This window comes from Bacillus rossius, chromosome 1 (genome assembly GCF_032445375.1).
Source record: "Bacillus rossius redtenbacheri isolate Brsri chromosome 1, Brsri_v3, whole genome shotgun sequence".
Classification (NCBI taxonomy): Eukaryota; Metazoa; Arthropoda; class Insecta; order Phasmatodea; family Bacillidae; genus Bacillus; species Bacillus rossius.
The window spans coordinates 325,625,024-325,643,630 of NC_086330.1; the positions used below are offsets into that span (position 1 = coordinate 325,625,024).

An 18,607-nucleotide genomic window follows, 5' to 3' on the forward strand; every position below is an offset into this window, starting at 1 on the left:
TGTAGAAAAATTTCAATACTTATTATTCCATAAAAACACTAATAATTTATTTACATCTTAACTTACAATCCATTAACATTTCAAAGAAATATTTAACTGGTTCACAGTAACAAACAACATCAATCATTCGACTACAACACGAACATAACATACATAATGTAAGAACTACAAAGTAAACTATACACACCGACAATTTCTTTCATAACAAACACTCAATTTTGAAATCTGGATGAATCTTAAGCAAAGCTAAGAACTTTATGTTAGAAATTGTAATCTATTCTAAACACAAACCTGGGTAAGTTATTTTTTGCACATTACAGTTGAGTTGCCAAATTTGTCCATCAGCAGTTGACGGTTACACTAATAGTAAGCAAATAGGTGCGTTTTACATTATATTATATATTCATATATGTATAATATATTCACATATTATATATCCATATATTATATATAATACATTATATATTAAGGGTAGAATGCACACAAGAAAAAAAATGCTTGCATTTAAAATCCAATACAGCTCAATGACTCAACTACAAATGCCAATTTGCTGTTTGAACCATCTCGTTTTACTAGACTAGCATCTCAAACTAACACAAAACAACCAATTATGCTGGAATTACAATAGTGCAACAGCAGCAACACAAAGATTTCTAACCAATCATGTTCGATGCATCTGATATCAAAGTGACAAAAATGGTGGATGCGACAGAATTCCAGATTACAAATATTTTTTTTTGTTTTCATCACGTCGTGCGCACAGCGTTACTGAATTGTGTCATAATTTTGTTTTCGAGAGATGGCTAAACTGGTTCTTGTATTTTAAAAGTTCTGTTTACTAAAATTTTCTGTGAAATCTTTGAAATATGTTTATGAACAGTGATTTTAACAATTAAATGTTAAATTTGAATTAGACAAAGTACTCTCTAAGTGCTGACTCGGCATGGCCCTGTTACACACAAACTGTTCTGAAATCATCATCATTGTATTGACGCTGGTATTTCTATTTACCTATCGCTCATTAAGTACTTCATGATCAATTTTTCAACCTTCTTGGCCAGGCTCTACTATAAAAATTCCTTTCCCCTACTTAACCTCCATCCCACATACCCCTCATGTTCCTCACTAGTAGTTTGTCCTGCACTATATTTGGGTGGTAACTATTTTGCATGATTTTTCCAGTTCAACCTGTAACTTGATCATTTTGTGTACGAAAAATAATAAACTTGAGGCATTTACGTAAAGTGTTAGGGTAAAGTTAACTAGGTTCACTCTGACACATGACCTTGCTTACCTGATCACTGCAGGTTTACCTGTATGTTTTTTAATGCTTGGAAACTATTAAAATTTGTAAAATGGTGACCCGGTAGGATTTTCAAACGCAAGAAACCACTGTGCATGCAAATAACCAAAATCGATCAGTTTTAGAATGAGCAGAGTAAACGTTTTACTCTAACTTAACTAACTTTCTTACTTTTCGTAAATAGGTACCTTTGGTATCACATTGCATAATGAAAAACACTTTGGCTGTGTTTACTTACAGGAGGAAATTTCATTACTACTACCTCATGTAATTCTTTACTTAAGCCGGTATTCCAAGACACAAAAATAAGGGTTTAGGTGTCAAATATGCTACAACTGTATCTTAACTGTATTCCTAGTGCACGATAGGACACAGCCAGTCCCTTATTTTTAAGGAACGGATTTTGGTTTCATATTCATTGCTGTTCTGTTGCCTAAATTCCACGCATGCGCAGAGCTCACCTTTTCCTTGATTTTTTCTAGATGGTTGAACCCCATCTGTCACCATTAACTCGTATATAGTCATAGTCATTTTTGTGATATCAAGAGACGTATCAAGCATGTTGGTGTGCCAAATGAAACTTTATAATAGCACAATTATCCTGAAACACATTTTGAATTGTCATAAAAACTAATAATCACAACAATAAAACTACTTGAGAAAATTTAATTAAACTATTTAATTTGTGTGACAGTGATGCTATATGTAGGATTTTTGATGTAAAAAATTTATCAAAAGTTCCCAAACCTCTGCTAGAATGCATTGAAATCAGTTTTTGCCTCTTGCAGGGCACAGTTTATTAAAACTTTTGCTTTTTCACTACCTAACAGAGATTAGGTTTGGACACGTTCTGGAATACTGTCTGTGAGTTAGGTTATGGTTGTATCCCAACAAGGCAGTGCTTATTTGCTACCATACCCGAATGTCTTGGAATACCGCTCTTAGTGCACCAAATAAGCCTACGAAACAAAACTTCCGATTGTAAAACTGATACATTCAGCTATTAAGTGTTACAAAAAAATTTATAACAACTTCCTTTGTCTTCAAACTTGTAAAAATAACTTTAAGTTACAATTAGGGTTTAACACTCACAAAAAAGGCTTCATATTTATACAAAATAAAAACTTTAAAAGAGCTTTAAACCATCTCTGGTCGACCTCACCACGTAAGGTCCTTAAGGTCTATAAATTATCTCTCAACGGGTTACGAAGAAATGATAAATAAATCTATGCAGATAAACTTAATTTACACAAACCTGACAAGACCATTATTTTGGCACTTATGCCGGGTTTATAAACTATGCAAGAAATGCAAGACAAAAAAGGTTCAATAACGTTTCCATATAATCATTTATAAACTACATGAACTCCCAATATCTTTCAACTTTCAACTTCTTGCATTTAGACTCGAATTTAGGCCTTCCATATTTTAAGTGTAGTGTTCTGAAAACTTTTAAAGAGACAGACATTATGTACATAGAAGGCCACAATGATTTTGTTTTTATTTTACACATGATGTTTTCTCTTGTCAAATTTTTGCACAGTAAAAGAAAATAACACCTTTAAATTAAATTATTAGTTATTGAAAATTTCAGATGTTTTGATGATATAACATGAATTAACAAAGAAAGCCCGAATAACAAATAAATTTTCTACTGTTTAATGATTTCAGGTTGTCGGGTTGGTGATGTCTTGCGACTTTCATGATTCATAAATGACTGTGATTTTCTTGCATTGGTTACGTGTTACATTACTGTGTCGTCACATTCTGTGCATAGTTTAAACCACAGCCTTAAGGCAACCTATTAAAATATGATCAAGTTTACTTTAAGTAAACATTGATTATTTAGTTATTTAACTGTCCAAACACATTAATCAAGCATAACAACTAACTACACGTGTATTAAATAGGAAAATTTACAAACAATAACAAAAGCTTTATGTGCAAATTTGCTTCATTTTTTAGGACAATGTAGATGCTTTGTAAACAAGATGTATTTTGTATTAATTAAGGCATCATTTAATAACACTTATTTGTAACTTTATTTCACACATTTAAATTTACAAAATTTATAAAATAAATTATCTCTAAACTCTAAACTATAATGTGAAATGTTTAATTAATCAGGAAAATTGCTTGTTAAAAAATGGCACAGTATAGTACTAGAACTGATGCAATAATAAAAATTAAAGATCAAAAAATTGCTGATTTTAAACTTTAAATTTTTTTTTGTAATGTTCTAGTAGCGTCCCCAACAACAATACTGGTTTTCAAACACATAATAGTTAAAATTAACGAGAATGATAAAGTGTCTAACACTGTACTTAAAATGCTTTGATCATATAAAATAACACACAGGTTAAAAAATGTCTACAAAAAAATTACAATTTTTTTTAATAACTTTGCATTAGTGTTTATAAGCATACCAGCAGGAATCTAAGAGAGGCAAAATAAAGTTATGAAACTCCAAAACCATTCATTCCTGCCAGTAATTCCAAAAACCCTACGATCCATAAACAGTCTGACAGTATAACACAAAGATAGCACTTGTGAAGCTAAAAATTCCTGTTTTCATGGATTAACTAAATTATTTTTGATAAAAATATGTACTGCAGGCTTAAACTTTACTAAAAACAAATAGCTGAAACCCACTTAAAAGTGGAGTATATGTCAAAAATCTAGATACTAATATGTAATTACTTGGGAGTGTATGCAAAATTCACCTAACACTATGATGTACGTAGTTTCCACAGGATTTGTTTAGGTACTTCAAATGTTCAAACTACTATAAACTTAAGCAAAATTGACATTGTCCTAACTCACACAATACAAAACACACACACACACAATTAAAATTACCACTAATGATATTACACATTACTCTCAAACTAATCTTGAATGGACAAGTTTATAGTTTTAGTCTTCTTAAACATCCACACTGTGAAACAGCACGACACTAAAACAAATGTTCTCTAATATACTGTATTATCTAGTGCACTTTTTAAACATCAGGTTACTCTGTTGCAAAGAATATGTATTCATAAGTTCAACTACTCAAAGTGTGTCAGCGAACCAACACACAACTTTTTACTTGCTATGTATTTCATTTGTAGTGTTAGTTTACAATGCTGTTAATTCATTTCTGACAAATGGACTGATTGCACTGGAAAACAAATCAAAACATTTCACAGAAACTGGTCATGGTTGTCTACACTTTACCATGTTCACATTTGAAATACTATTGTTGAAGAGAATTTTCGCTGCTGCAGAAAACAAACCAATAGTTTCAAACAATTGTGACGATGGAAGTACAATGAACTGTGGTGTCCGGTACTGGGAAAAAAAGAAACACATTATTGAAATTAAAATATATTATGCAATATGATTTTTTAACTTTACAACCACTTCCCAATCAAATGACATAAGCTTTGCCAGACTGAGAAAACAAGCGTACAAACCATGGTACGGTTGAAATGATATGCACTGTGACATACGTATAGCCTGATGTACATATTCTTTTTTTTTTTTATTTTAAAAATTTCTACTTTCATAAGATAAGCAATAATTCTCACTAAAACTGCAGTTAAAGCTACCAAACTGACTGAATTTTTAACTAACGCTGAGTAAACCATTAAAAATATAACAAAATAAAAATGTTGTGCCGACACTGTCACATGAGACAACACACATGCATACAAGCATTCAAAATATGCTATCTTGCACACAGTATTTACCTAAATATAATGCTATTATTTTTATCAAAACTGTGGGAAACAAAAGTGGAGTTCGCATTATAATTACAAATTTGTATCTTGCCATTGGGAACAACGTTTTGAAAAACTACAATGTCTGTCTCTTAACTGTGTCAGCCACTTTAGTCCAGGGCTTTCTGAACCTCTGGACAGATGAGAGATGCAGGATGAAGGAGAGGAGAGAGTGCAAACGGAGTTTGTCGCTGGGTTCTTTCCTCCTCTCTTCTACTTCACTCCTCTTTCACCCTCCCAGACAACCATTTGACCACCCTATGTCACCACATTCTTTGCTTTCTGAACTACAGTCATAAAATACTATTTGTTTTCTAACTGCGGCTTGGTGTTTCAAAAGAGACCATGTAAATCACTCTAATGACGAAAGTGACACCAGAAATGGTCTAGTAAAAATGGAATAAAATTAATAATTTAAATAATTTTCAAGTTCTATGTACTTCACCTGCGATTTACAATCCATAAAGTCTTTTTCATGAAATAAATCATAATGAAAAATTATGGGGTCACAATATATTCAGAGTCAAATTATTTCCATGTAAATAAGATGTAGTAGTCATGTTCAGAAATTTGCTGGGCATATATTTAGTGGGAGCGAGGAATGCCAAAACCAGCAATTTTATTTGAGGAACATACATCCGGAAACGCACCCTTCAAAGCTACTGATGCACACTACTGTGGCTGAGATGCTCACAGCACACTGATGTTCAAATGTTCCACAGGAGGCAGGGTGACGAGTGGGGCATATACTTTCAGAGTTAGCCATACGCAGAAGCAACCAGCTGCCCATTCAGTGTGTTTTTTTTTAATATTAGTAGCAAAACTGGACAACATAATTCAAGTTTTTTTTTTTTTTTTTTTTAGTGATTTGAATGAAGAACGTGTATACTGCCTTTGCTGTAGGTCCAAAACATTAATATCTCCCTTTGAAAAAAAACAACTGCACCTTTGTGACAAAATGCAAATTTTTTTAGGATTGCTTAATAACTTTATGGGCCATGCTGGAACTGAATGGTAGCTGTTGTTAGAAAGAAGACCATAGCAGCACATTCTGTGGTTTTTTTTGGCGAATTCACTTCATGAGAAGATGCTAAATGCTTACATTTCCATGATGAAACAAAAATATAATTAAAAAATAAATAAAATGTGTTGTTTCTTAAGCGACAAAATAAATAAATAAAAAATAATAATAATAATTTGGCCATTATATTTTGGAATTTGCGTGACTGGCCCTTGCTGTTTAGAGCTTGGCCGCAACTGCCTCAGATCATTAATTCATTCTGGCAAGTCTGCCGTGGCTGGAGATGGGACCCTCTCCGCAGTGCACGATTCGACAGACTGAGGTACAAACCTAGCGTCCGCCTAGTCCGAGTGATCAGCCGGGAAACACATCCTCTTCCCTTCCTCCAGCAGCTCTAGGCGTGCCTCATCCATGGGTTCGTCCTTCAGCATCGCTTCCAGATCCACGTTCTGGAGGTTCACGCCGTGCGCGGAGCCTGCGAGCACGGCACACCGCACATCAACGAAACTACACTCAGCATGATCAGGTCAACAAAACATTTGTGCAACATGCACACTGGCTTAGGTGCATCACAAATCAGACCGTGAAGTTGTTGATTATCAAGTAGTTAAGCAATCATTTATAAGCAGGCCTGAACGCCTTCATGACCTGAGATGAAGAGAATGGCTGTTAAAAACTTCAAGAAAATACAATGCCAAGATCAGCGAGTAGAAAAAATGAAGACCTCTACACGCATTGTGCTCGTTCGTTTGAAGCAGTGATGAATGTTCGATGATGCTACGATAAAACTCAAAGCACTTAGTGGTCAAAATGCCTGTTAAAGCAATTCTATCTTAACATTCAAAGTTCCAATAAATTAACATTATAGATTAGTGATTTGAAACAATGTGTTAATTTTGTTCCAATAGTACCGGTATTTGCCAAATTAAGTTTTGCACTTTGAAGTTGGCAATACAATGAAGCTACAATGAAAAGATTCCCCACATCACAACAATCAAATTATGTAGCCAAAATTCAGTAATTTCATAGCTAATAATGGGAAAGATCACGGGAGATATGCTTAAAACCAAATCCAGTTTCAACGCCACTCCTTGGCGGGTTGCACTTGGGGATTGCAGCCACGTAGTTTGTTGCTGTATACAACTGTGACTCTAACACGGAGGAACATACCGCTTACGCTAAGTTGAACAGGCAAATGAGGCTAGATCTGGTCGAGTGTCAACTCGAGACAGTCACTGTCTGATGTTTGCATTATCAGGGTTATAAACATCAACATTCACCAGCCAATTAGAAAATTAACAACCGGATATTCAGTTCTACATGTAACAATTATTGGTGCACAACAGTTGCTAGATGTGCATAACAACTAAGGGTACTTAAAATGAACAATTACTAAAATTATTTGAAGGTGAAGTACTTCAATGCATGATGTACTGACAAAAATGATCCAATTTGTACCCTCTCGCCAAATCTCGCTAGGAAAAATGTTTGTGTTCAAGTGTCAATCATGTAAAAGTTTACAAATCCTTTAAACATTTATAAATTACTACTCTGCCAGTTATTTTTTTAAATACTATAGCCTCCATTTTTTATTTGATGATGTCTGTTGTATCATTACGGTACTTGTAGTAAATGAGCCCACAGAGATGGTACTGTCCAACTGTGTGTAAAATTTCAGAAGAACATGCACAGTTTAAACTTTTCTCAAGAAAAGCGGTATTTTTTTTACAAACTGCATATCTAAAAATCTTGATGTTGGGACCACACTGCTTTTGGGTGACACACAGCATTTTAATAATAATTTTACGTAATGAAAATATGCTGTACCAAGTCTTTATCATAATTTATACACCATGATGAGATAAGAGCCACTACTTTAAGCCACATTTTTGCAGCACCACAATAAAACTGCACGTTAGCTAACGGATTCCCTTTGTAGAGGTGCAAACTTTTGATGTAAATGCACTAAATAAGTCCTGGTAGGCAAACCTCATAACAGTCAACCACAAACTTTGACTCGTGTGTAATTATCTACCTGAAAACGTATTAATTTACTTCCTGATATTTTTCCTAATCGTTCTATAAAACTGCATTGCAATATTTCAAGTAGTTTACCATTTTAATGGTCAATCAGGTTAGGTTAAGTTCTTTACGTTTAAATACAGTAAAAATGTGTTGACGGTTGGTTAGGTCAGCGACATTAATTACATAACATGTATTTTATTACATATTAAATACTTTTTATTGCTGTATCTAATCCAACTAAACAAACCTTTCTTTTTGCAAGAATCAGCAAAAATATTAATTAAATCAAACAATCACCAATAAGACTAAACACAAAGAACCAATAAATAACCTACTTTCGACAAAGACTCACAATCGCTTAAAACATTCAAATTTAAAAATGACATGAGAACGTCTCGATCCAAGTATTTAACATGGCAGAAGTCATGTGGTCCTTTCATGAACAAGCTACTGGGAAAAAAATATGTCTAGTGTAAAATAATACAATAATAGCTTTGCCAGTTGATGTCAGGAAGTAAACACTTCTCCTAGACGTGTGGACAGCACTTCACTGACCTGCATGCGCCAGGAAGAGATCTTTGAGAAAACCTAGCTCCTTCGTCAGCAGTTTAATTTTCTCCTCCAATTTTTCGTTTTCAGTCTTGAGCTGGTTGACTCTGGCCAGGGTCTGCTGTGTGCGCAACTTGCTCCTCACACGGCTCCGCTTCACCGCCTGAGAGACAATCAACCAGTCCCTTCAGAGAACTGACACATCTGGTTGCAATAACAACGGTCCAGAATGTCGATGTTTCACTGATCAATACCAATACGTCATTATTTATTTATTTATTCCGTTGAACCTTTGACTATGGTAGGTACCATAAGACTAAGGTACAAGTCTTTTGTACGTGAATCAGTGTCACATTTACAGTTTACACATCCAAAAGCATTCTCTAATTAAAGTGAGCCATTGAGAAACTAAAATGTACATTTGCAACAAAATAACATGTAAATACCTTTAAAAGATAAGTTTCAAAATGGTGTAGATTTAGTTAGTACTGATTACCCTTACGCATCCCAAAAAAAAAAAAAAAAAAGTAAATGCACTTTCATTTATTTTTAGTACATGTAAACTATCATATCCCACTGATACTGTTACTTGTTTTTCAACAGTATAAAGAGAGAAAATAATATAATATACACTTACAATAGTTCAGCATGTGCCACATAAAAAAAATGTGTTCATCTAAAGCTTTAAAGTATACACTAACAGACTTATTAAAAATGTTATTTGACTAATTACATCATGGTCAATCACTACAAGTTCATTTTCTGTATTCCTGCAATTGGGTAATGCATATGTACAACCTTACATAATATTTGTGGCCAAAAATGATAAGCAGATTTTTCATTTTCATACCAAGGTGATTTTATGCATACAATCCAATGGATTTGGTTTCTGTAAACTCTTTTACAATGTTGAACATATAGAAAACATTTAGGTAACCCTGAATGCTGATTTCCGGTAAGAAACCACAACAATTTTTGTTACCGAGGTTATTTTCAAAATAAACTAACGTGCATAGTTATGGAACGAGATAATGGAAATGCATAGAGTTTTAATGTATTTTCAACACAGGTCATTAGTGATGATGAAAGGTAACATAATGCTAATGGAGCATTTAAGGAATAAATGGATGGGAGAAACTGGATAACCCAGATAATATCCAATAATCACTGCAACTTCCATCCCACTTCCTTCTTGAGAAAAATTTGATTCATCCAGGAACGGAATCCAGATCACCTTGGTGGGAAGAAAGTGACCTGACAGCCCCTGTGGAACATGGAGGAGCAGTGGTAATACACTGGACTCGAAATTTCAGAGGACCTAGGTAAAAATCCTGGTCCAACCATTACCCATCACTCCACGGTTTCCCAAAATCACTCCATGCAAATGCTGGGCTGGTTCGTCATTCCTTATAAAAAACCATTGCTGATTCCTTTTTTCACTTAGGTCTCGAAGTATGCTCCTATCCGTAATGGCCTTACTACCGATGAGAATGTAAAGCCTCAGTAAAAAAAAAAACCTAATTATATTTGTGAGGGATAATTGTTCCATATCACATATCAAATTTTATCCTTTGATCCTGTGGTACACGAAGCTAGAGGTTTAAACTTAGTGCGTTGAAAGATCCTGGCCAAACAAAAACTTGAATTCACAATACAAATAAAATATCAGGCCTTGTGGAAATAATCTCATTCTGATTTTTATTCAACTTAATCATAATTCATTGTTAGATTACAAGTTCTTGTTTTTTGTATGTCTAGATTTTCCAAACGTATGAAACTAAAACAGCAAGCACCATGTACCACAGGATCAATGAATACAGGATCATTCCATCAGAAACCAGAGATAAACTTGGATACATGATACGGAACTTTTAACTTTTGGGATATGTGTAAAATATAACCCAAATTACTACTGCGTGCCACTCACTTGATTATTTTTCTCACGTCGCCGTCGATAGTCCTCTCCGTTCACATCGCCACTGCTGCTGTAGTCGTCACTCTTGCGTCTACCCTGCCTCCCTTTCTTCTGCCCTCCACTATTTTCTTTCCCAAGTGGTGCCATTAGAAAACTTTTATTTAAAAATGTAGATTGTTACACTTATATAAAATCAGAATATTCTGATTACTATTGTAGATAATATATTACTTAAATATGTGAAGAGTAGAATTCAGAAGAAAAAAATTTAAATACCTGTAAAATAAGAGAGAAAATATTTTAATAATTGATTTTTAAACATACCTACTGACAAGTCAAAATCGTACAGAACTCTAAAAAAAAAATCAATACATATAAATAAAAATCCCTGCAACTGTCAAAATTAATAATTAGTAAACAATACAAAATATACATATCTTCCCAAATGTTTAAGGTATATCCCTATTTCGTCTGCAGATAAATTTAGGGAAGAATGGCTGCTATAGAATTCAAAAGCTTTACTTCTAGATAATTTTTAAAAGGCTATATATTGAGAAATCACTTTAAGTTTGGTTAAAACTTCAAACTATGCATGGCATAACAAACGTCATAACAACAAATGACCAGAATACATACTAAAAAGTCCATCATTTTCGCGGAGCGATCAGTGTGTGGTCTACACAAAACTCATGATACAAAAATAACTTTGTTACATCCACGTTTGTTAATAATACTGTGTACATTACACGTTCTACTTCGACTTGGCCATGGTGATGAAATCTCAACAGATGGCCTTGACAGCTAAGTACACAACTTCACACGTTGAGTTGGCAGAGCCGTTCAGGCAGTTCACAACTTGTCAGATGGAAAGGCATTTCTAAAACATTAAAAATACAGAATTTTTATTTACATTATGTATTTATATACGTGTCCGCTTCAATTTAATCGAGTTGGTGAATAAAGCATTCAGGCCCATTTTCCAACAAAGACAAATTATTTTGGTATTGTGTGGCTACACTGCAAAATATTTAATAGAAAGGTAAATGGTTGGGTAAATGTATTTACGTCGGAATTTAATGGTACGATTTGATAGGGTTATTATCAGCTGTTGCTCAGAGTGGTGAAATGTGAATTGACGTGGAAAATGAAATCGCCTCGCTTGCAGTTACGTCAAATAATACTATGTGTCGATTGTAAAAAAAATTTTTAAACGACAGTTACGGATTGCTTGTAAAATTGAAAAGCAGAATTCCATACTGAATTATTTTACTTTATTGAAATCGGTCAAAGAAAAATCTTCTCTTTGATAGCTTCTGAATGGCTAGATACTTTGTGCATTTACAATTAATGCAATGAATTTTCTCAGGTAACCCCGAAATAATTTCCTAGTGTTTTTTTTTTTTTAATCTGTATAAATACTTATCTGTAATTGGAATTGCCTGAATGACTAGAGACCATAATGGATAACCAGAATACAAACGCTGTTGATCACCCTTCATTACGTAATTACTTTTCTCAGGATACTTCAGTATCACAAGCATCCACTTTTTTTGACCGATTGCCATCTGCAAATGGCCCAGCAATGATGACTAGTGTGCGAGAAAGTGCATCCTCACACGATTTGTTTAAAGCTGCGAATAGTCAGTCATTTCCCATCCAGTCTTCTCTATCAACACCTCTTACTTCTGCAATGACAACGGTGTCTTCGACAACCATCATGGAAAACTTTCGACAGCCTCTCAAAACAGACAGCGATTGTAAGCCGGAGCAGGGTGCAGACTTGGTCCCGGATGTCAGTAATGGTTTAGACTGCAAAACTTTGGTCAAGGAAGAGCCTGTTGTTTGCAAAATTTTCTCTCAAGAAGCCTGTAAAAACTCTGACAAAAATTTTTTTGACTTGATCAGCCCTGCCTCTAATCAACAGTTTGCAACATCAGCACCTCCATCGAAACCAAGTTTGGATCTGATAATACCTGGGCTATCAACAAGCGTAGCCAGCAGTATGATGACCAGCCCAGACTTCTCCTCCACGACGGGTGGATCATTCCCGACATCTTCACCTCTTGTGACCCCCACACCTCCCGGCGAGATGCTGGAGCCGATCCTAAGTGACAGTGCTTTTGGAAAAAGTTCCGGTGCTCACCCGAGTGAAGTGGACAGGCGGAGGGATGCGTGGATACCGTGTGATCGCACCAGACAAGCGCTAATCGCAGTGGCAACCTCGTCGCCCGGGAGCTACACTCCTGACAGAGAGCTGCTGACAATGCCTGGTGTCGTCATGGAAGGTAACATGGTGAGTATCGAGAGAGCAGTGGATCTCCTAACTTGTAACTTCAAACAGTGGTGCCTTCAAAGGTCATTACAGCACCTCTACGTCTTTATGAGTTTTACATTGTCAGCATATCATTAAAATTTAAATTCATACATAAATCTTTTCAAGCAGAAAATTTAAATATGTCTTTTTTATATGTATATCAAAAGACACCATAAAAATAAAGTGACTACATTTATTAGTTTTATTATAATTATGTATGTATTGCAACTCTTAGATCCAATTTTATAATGCTTTTCATCACATGGTTTCCAAGTAGACATAAACTCTAAAATGTTGAAACTAAAATAATCCTTAAAAAAATCTTTAAAGAATTGATAAGTATCAGGCTGTGCTGTATGGAAGAAAGTGTTTTAATTTGTAGAAGTTATTTGTAACTGTGGTCTCGATAGCTAATCGCTCCAGTGTGACTCTGCAGGTCGACACTGTCCATGAGTTCGTCAATCACCTCCTGGGAGAAGCGGAGGCAGCCAAGCGCCAAGTCCTCACCGCCAACGACGTGACACAAGATGTACGTGGTCTGCGGGAGCTCATCCAGGTGAGCGTTTTTATGTATAGTGAGCGAGGCCATTTCTCTAGTGTTTCATGAGGAGGACAATAAATAAAAGGCACCCTGCCATTATATACACATTGACACGTGTCTTTGAAGAGGTGCGGTGGTTGTTATGGTCAGAACACTCACCTACCGCCGAGGTGATTCGGGTTCGATTCGCAGCGGGGTCCAACCTTGATTTTCTCAAGTGGCTGAAGTTGCAAAGGCTATGAGTTTTCTCGTGATGCTATAGTTTCCTCCACCTGTTATTGCATTGCTGCACCATTACCCATCTTATCTCACCCCATGCATTCTCCAAGCTGGCCAAAATGACTGATCTGCCCCTCAGGTAGGGAAGCCGAATCCTATTAGTGTCAGCCCCATTACATCGATGCAGACCCTGCCCCAGGCGAGACACTACATGTCGATTTTCATTTTAATATGTGTGTGTGGCTTTGTGAGAATGCTGTTTGAATATAAGGGTAAGGATTTTTAGTTCTTATTGTACCTAATACTAGTCTGGTCAGTTTGCTCAATGGCTAGAGCTTCTGACCAGTGAGCTATGGGTGCTGGGTTCAATTCCTAGTCGAGTCTGAAATATTTCACTTGTGGGAAATTTCCTTCCTTTGTTCCTTCACCTACATACAGCGGAGGGGAGTGGCGAACCACCGCAGTATCATCTTGCCCAGTCTCTGTCCTAGTCACTCCATGGTCTTATCCCTATGGTAATGGCTGGGAATTGAAACTAGCTTACAAGTTGATGGACACATCGTCACATAATGTTTGTTAACTTGACAAAATAGTGCATGTTTTGTTATGAGGAGCAGGAATAGAATTTTGGTTGAAAGATTGAATGAAAAAATCTGTGAATGTGACCCCGTAGTTTGCTGCAGATGAGGAGACATATTTAGTGTGTAGATCATGGAGGTGTTAAAGAAATAGAAATGCCATCCTATTGACACACAGAAATATGTGCTTCTTACAATCTCTGAGATCACTGATATAGTTAGTGAGTTTATTTTAGCAAAGTTTAGTTTATTGCATACAATAGGATGTTATTTGTGTGTACAAGTTTGCTCGAAGATGTTAGACAAGTCCTGTACAAAAATAAAATAATACACTGACAACAAATTAAATATCAACATGAACAAATATTTCTTCTAATATTCATTTACTGAAATCACCACAGGCTCTGCAGAAAGTTTTGCTGGTCAGCAATCTTCACATGTAAAAAAAATTACTAAATGATCAACACAATCTACAATTACAGTAGTGTAAACACCATATATCTCACAATCAAACCTTAAGTTTTATGAAAACTAATGTTACAAATATCAAAAATATTTAAATTAAAATCTTAATCATATGTCATGTCAAATACTGCGTTACACAGTAAAGTATAATTTGCTGTGATGCTGTTGTAATGTATCCAACTAAATTACGTTGTTTTTTGTTTGTTTGGACAGGCAGGTTGTTACAGAGCGGCTGTCAACCTCACGAGTCAGCTGCTGACAATCTACGGCCAAGGAGTCGGCAGGTCTGGACACCCCAGCAAGCACACGGTCCACTCTATACAGGTGCGGTGTGCAGCGCTGCCGAGTAGTTATTACTGATTACTTGATTAGACATCCCGTTGCGGAGTTACGGAGGGTTACTTATTTACTACGGAAACAGAGAGTCTGAGATTTTACTGGATTATTGAATGTCAGTAGAGTTTTAATAGAAATAGTAAATGGGGAAAATTGGGAAATTTTAAATGTAACCCAATAGAAAACACGAAAAATTGTACTGAAATAAAAACAAACAGTAAAGATAAACGCTGAACAGACTTAAAACTCGGACAGCTGCAGTGAGACCTGGTGGCCAAGTTCAACAGCCGGAATCCACCCGAATAAACCTGAATGCAAGCCTCTGATTGGTGCTGGATTACTGAATTCGTTGAACCTTAGAATGCCAGATATGTCCTTTCACTGTACTTTACAGTTGTGTTTGTTGTTAAAGCAGACTGGCAGCACTAGACATTTATTCTGTACTAGACGCCTAATGTGCCAGTTGAAAATTGACGAATATAACAAACACTTTACTTTAATGTACATACAATTTTTGTTAAAAAATCAATTTCTTTTAGTATTGTGCTATTGATTATTTCTTGTATAAATATTATAAAAAAATTCTACTAAAAAAATATATATATATACATATATGCTATTTATCAATAATTTTAGCAGCAAGAATTTGACCACAAAAGAAAAGTATAACTAAAAAAAGCAAATGTGCCAAAAAATCTTTTGGGCATACAAACGTACATATATTATATACATTAAAGACAAAAAACAATGGTTTTTGATATAATTACAATCTTCAGATACATAAGCATTTTTAAAAAATAAAAATATAAGTTTTCAAAAGGGCATGAATACTAAAGTGACTCAAACTTTTATTTCTAAAAAGAGAATAAATAATTTGCACAGTTTTTCATTTAGAGCTAAACTTAGAGATATAGTTCTAAGCATAGTTAGTTAGTTCTAAAGTGCCTAAGACATCTTTGAAAAATGATGAATAATTACAAACACATTAATTGAATAACTTATGTAACTTATGTAGCTGTATTTAAAATATTACTCTCTTGTTTCACTTCCATTTTCTATTTTATACACATCTCAATGGAGAAGGTTAATAATGCTTATCTCCAAGGTATACAAATCTCTTTGGCTTCACAGTCACTGAATGGGTGATGAGCGTAACTATCTTCCACATTATTGTTTTTTTTTTGCAGGTGTGCATGTTACGAGGCGTAGGTGGTTTCAGATTCCGTCTGTGTGTGGTCCCAACAGCTGTGGTTCACCCGCATCGCCCTCCTGGTGAAGCTGCGGTCGTTCTCGTTGGCGGAGTCGGAGTCGGAGCCGTTCGGGGACCTGGACCGGCCGGACCTATACTTCCAGTTCTACCCGGAGCTGCACGGGGGCCGGCCGGGCTCCATGGCGCCCTTCGCCTTCCGCCTGCTGCTGGCCGAGCTGCCCCAGTACACGGGCAGGCACCGCGAGGCGCTCTCGCGGCTGCACGCACTGCTCGCGACTACACGCAAGGTCCGTCCCGCCCGCCCGCCCAGTGAAACCCTCTTGACAATATTCCCTGCATACTCAATTTTAAAAAATGTTTGCACTCTGCCTATTAATACATTCAATTTTACCCATTTAATAAATTTTCCCTGTTAATAAGTATAAATTTCTATGTACTTTTGGAAATTTCTCAACAGGAATTTATTGCATTTCAATATTTCTTTAATTGAAAGTGTATATTTATGTTTACTTAAATACATACCTAAATTAATGGCTTGTGCTTTTCTTTCATGAAAAGTTTTACTAAAAAATACCAAATTTTCAGCATGTGAACCATAAAATTATGTAATGCAAATATATATTGCATTTATAATCTCTGACTTATTTAATGTAATTTTTTTGCAACTTATTCCTTCTTTGTACGTTCGCTCCTCCGGAAAGTCTTCCCGAAATCACCCTTGCTGGGCTCACGTTCATATATGTTGTGCAGAGCTTCAGAAGAATCCACGTGATTTTAAAACTGATCAAGATACGTGATGAATGCTGTCTGATCACGAAAGGCATTTAAGAATACGTATGTTAATGTTCAAATGGTAGTACTGTTTCAGCATCTCATTTTTTAAGCATATTGAAAAGTGAAAATTGTGATAAAAGGTGTTTGCAGAATAATATTTGGGTATGAAACTCCCAGTAGATTTTTTTAAAAGCACTAAAGAACTCTGTTACCTTAAACTCTACCATATAATGTTATGGTTGCCATTCAAACGTCATCGTTGCCCCATGCACGACGAGAAGACTGTGCGCCGGTTCAGAGTCTTGTGCTTGGAGGCGATACAGCACTAGAAGCACCAGCAAACACTTATCATTCAGCATCACTAACACAAGTACACCCTTGACTAGGGAGGCTCTCTAATGGACCTCACCCTCAAATTGAAAATACAGTAGAACCCCGATTTAACGAAGTGCTACGGTTACCGAAAATGTTTACTCTAAATCGATGTTTCGTTAAATCCGATTTACCGATTTTCAATGACCCCCGCACTCATAATCGCGTACCTACGTTTCCATATCGTAGACAGGGTCGACGCTGATATCTTGTGCTGCCGTGCTAGCTCAGACTTCGTCAACTTTCCATCTTCAACGTTTTTGATCTCGCTCGTACGGCCCCCGGTTCGTACGTACACCTCGGTCGTACATACAGATTTTTAGAAAACGTGAAAAATGAGGCATAAAAAAAAGTTTAAAAATATGTAAAGTGTAAGAAATACGTTAAAGTTTATTAAAATACAGTCGCAACCTGCAGCGTTTATAACAAAAACGAGCTACATACACATTGCATCACAGTAAAAAATTAAAAAAAAAAGGCCGCAAATTGATGAAAATTTACCGTCCATAGCGCGCCGTACGCGGAGAAAGGTCATTGTACTCGGTCAGCTGCTATTACGGCGCGGCGTAGCCGCCGGCTGACTCTCTTTGTTCGCTCAGCTGCGCAGCACTTATAAAAAACGTATTCCAAAAACTAAACACCGCGCACAAAGCTCTTACTGAGAATATTAAAGCTGTAGCAAACCGTATGTATTCGGTACTGAGTAACGGGTGCGCCATCTAGTAACGAGTAACGAAACGTTACACACGGCTGCATCTCGTTACTCGCATTTTTCGTATGTTTTACGCATGCGCGCGCATATTCGATGAATTTGCGTTACAAAGAACTATGTTTGTTTATTAAGTAAAGTATAATTTGGAAATTCGTCGTCAAAGTTTTTTACTGTTTATTAAAGGTATTGTGTGTGTAGACAAAGTTTGAGATTGGAACAGAAACAACGTAAGAAAGTATAGTTTACAAATTAGAAATATGTATGTTTTTGTTTTTTATTATCGTGTATTTTCACGTTTTTTTGTTCTTATCTTAAAAGAGATAATATAAAAACGCCGCTCTAATGAGATTTAATTGTTTCTTGGTTAACAAAAACTGTTAATTATCAAATATTGTTAATTGTTTATATTCTATTTATTATTTACGCGACGTCATAATGTACGCGTACACAATACCACTCGATTTGTTGGTGCAACATAAAATAGCTTTTTAATGCGGTTTCAGAAGTAA

The 18,607-nt window shown here is 35.7% G+C and overlaps 2 protein-coding genes across 3 annotated transcripts in view; one reads left to right on the forward strand and one right to left on the reverse strand.

The window, feature by feature from the left end:
- On the reverse strand, window positions 1-11,343 carry LOC134527995 (CCAAT/enhancer-binding protein gamma). Its single transcript, XM_063361144.1, has 5 exons — window positions 11,214-11,343; window positions 10,590-10,853; window positions 8,669-8,825; window positions 6,419-6,563; window positions 1-4,636 (listed from the first exon to the last, which is right to left on the reverse strand). The coding sequence occupies exons 2-4, from the start codon at window positions 10,722-10,724 to the stop codon at window positions 6,430-6,432; spliced, it is 426 nt and encodes a 141-aa protein (XP_063217214.1). The 5' UTR covers window positions 10,725-10,853; window positions 11,214-11,343; the 3' UTR covers window positions 1-4,636; window positions 6,419-6,429.
- The window catches only part of LOC134527992 (trafficking protein particle complex subunit 12), a 20,656-nt gene continuing 13,375 nt past the window's right edge, over window positions 11,327-18,607 (forward strand). The window contains exons 1-4 of one of the 2 annotated variants that reach the window (XM_063361140.1): window positions 11,327-12,870; window positions 13,328-13,447; window positions 14,908-15,018; window positions 16,276-16,527. In XM_063361140.1, coding sequence (XP_063217210.1) covers window positions 12,037-12,870; window positions 13,328-13,447; window positions 14,908-15,018; window positions 16,276-16,527 — 1,317 coding nt within the window. In that variant the 5' untranslated portion in view covers window positions 11,327-12,036. The remainder of the gene's footprint in view (window positions 12,871-13,327; window positions 13,448-14,907; window positions 15,019-16,275; window positions 16,528-18,607) is intronic. The other variant, XM_063361138.1, reaches the window with a different exon arrangement.

Bases quoted from the DNA above. Each gene is read 5' to 3' on its own strand.
- LOC134527995 (XM_063361144.1), bottom strand. From the start codon at position 10,724: ATGGCACCACTTGGGAAAGAAAATAGTGGAGGGCAGAAGAAAGGGAGG. The intron at 8,826-10,589 runs GTGAGTGGCACG...ATTGTCTCTCAG, and splicing joins GACGTGAGAAAAATAATCAA to GCGGTGAAGCGGAGCCGTGT. The intron at 6,564-8,668 runs GTCAGTGAAGTG...CCGTGCTCGCAG, and splicing joins TCTCTTCCTGGCGCATGCAG to GCTCCGCGCACGGCGTGAAC.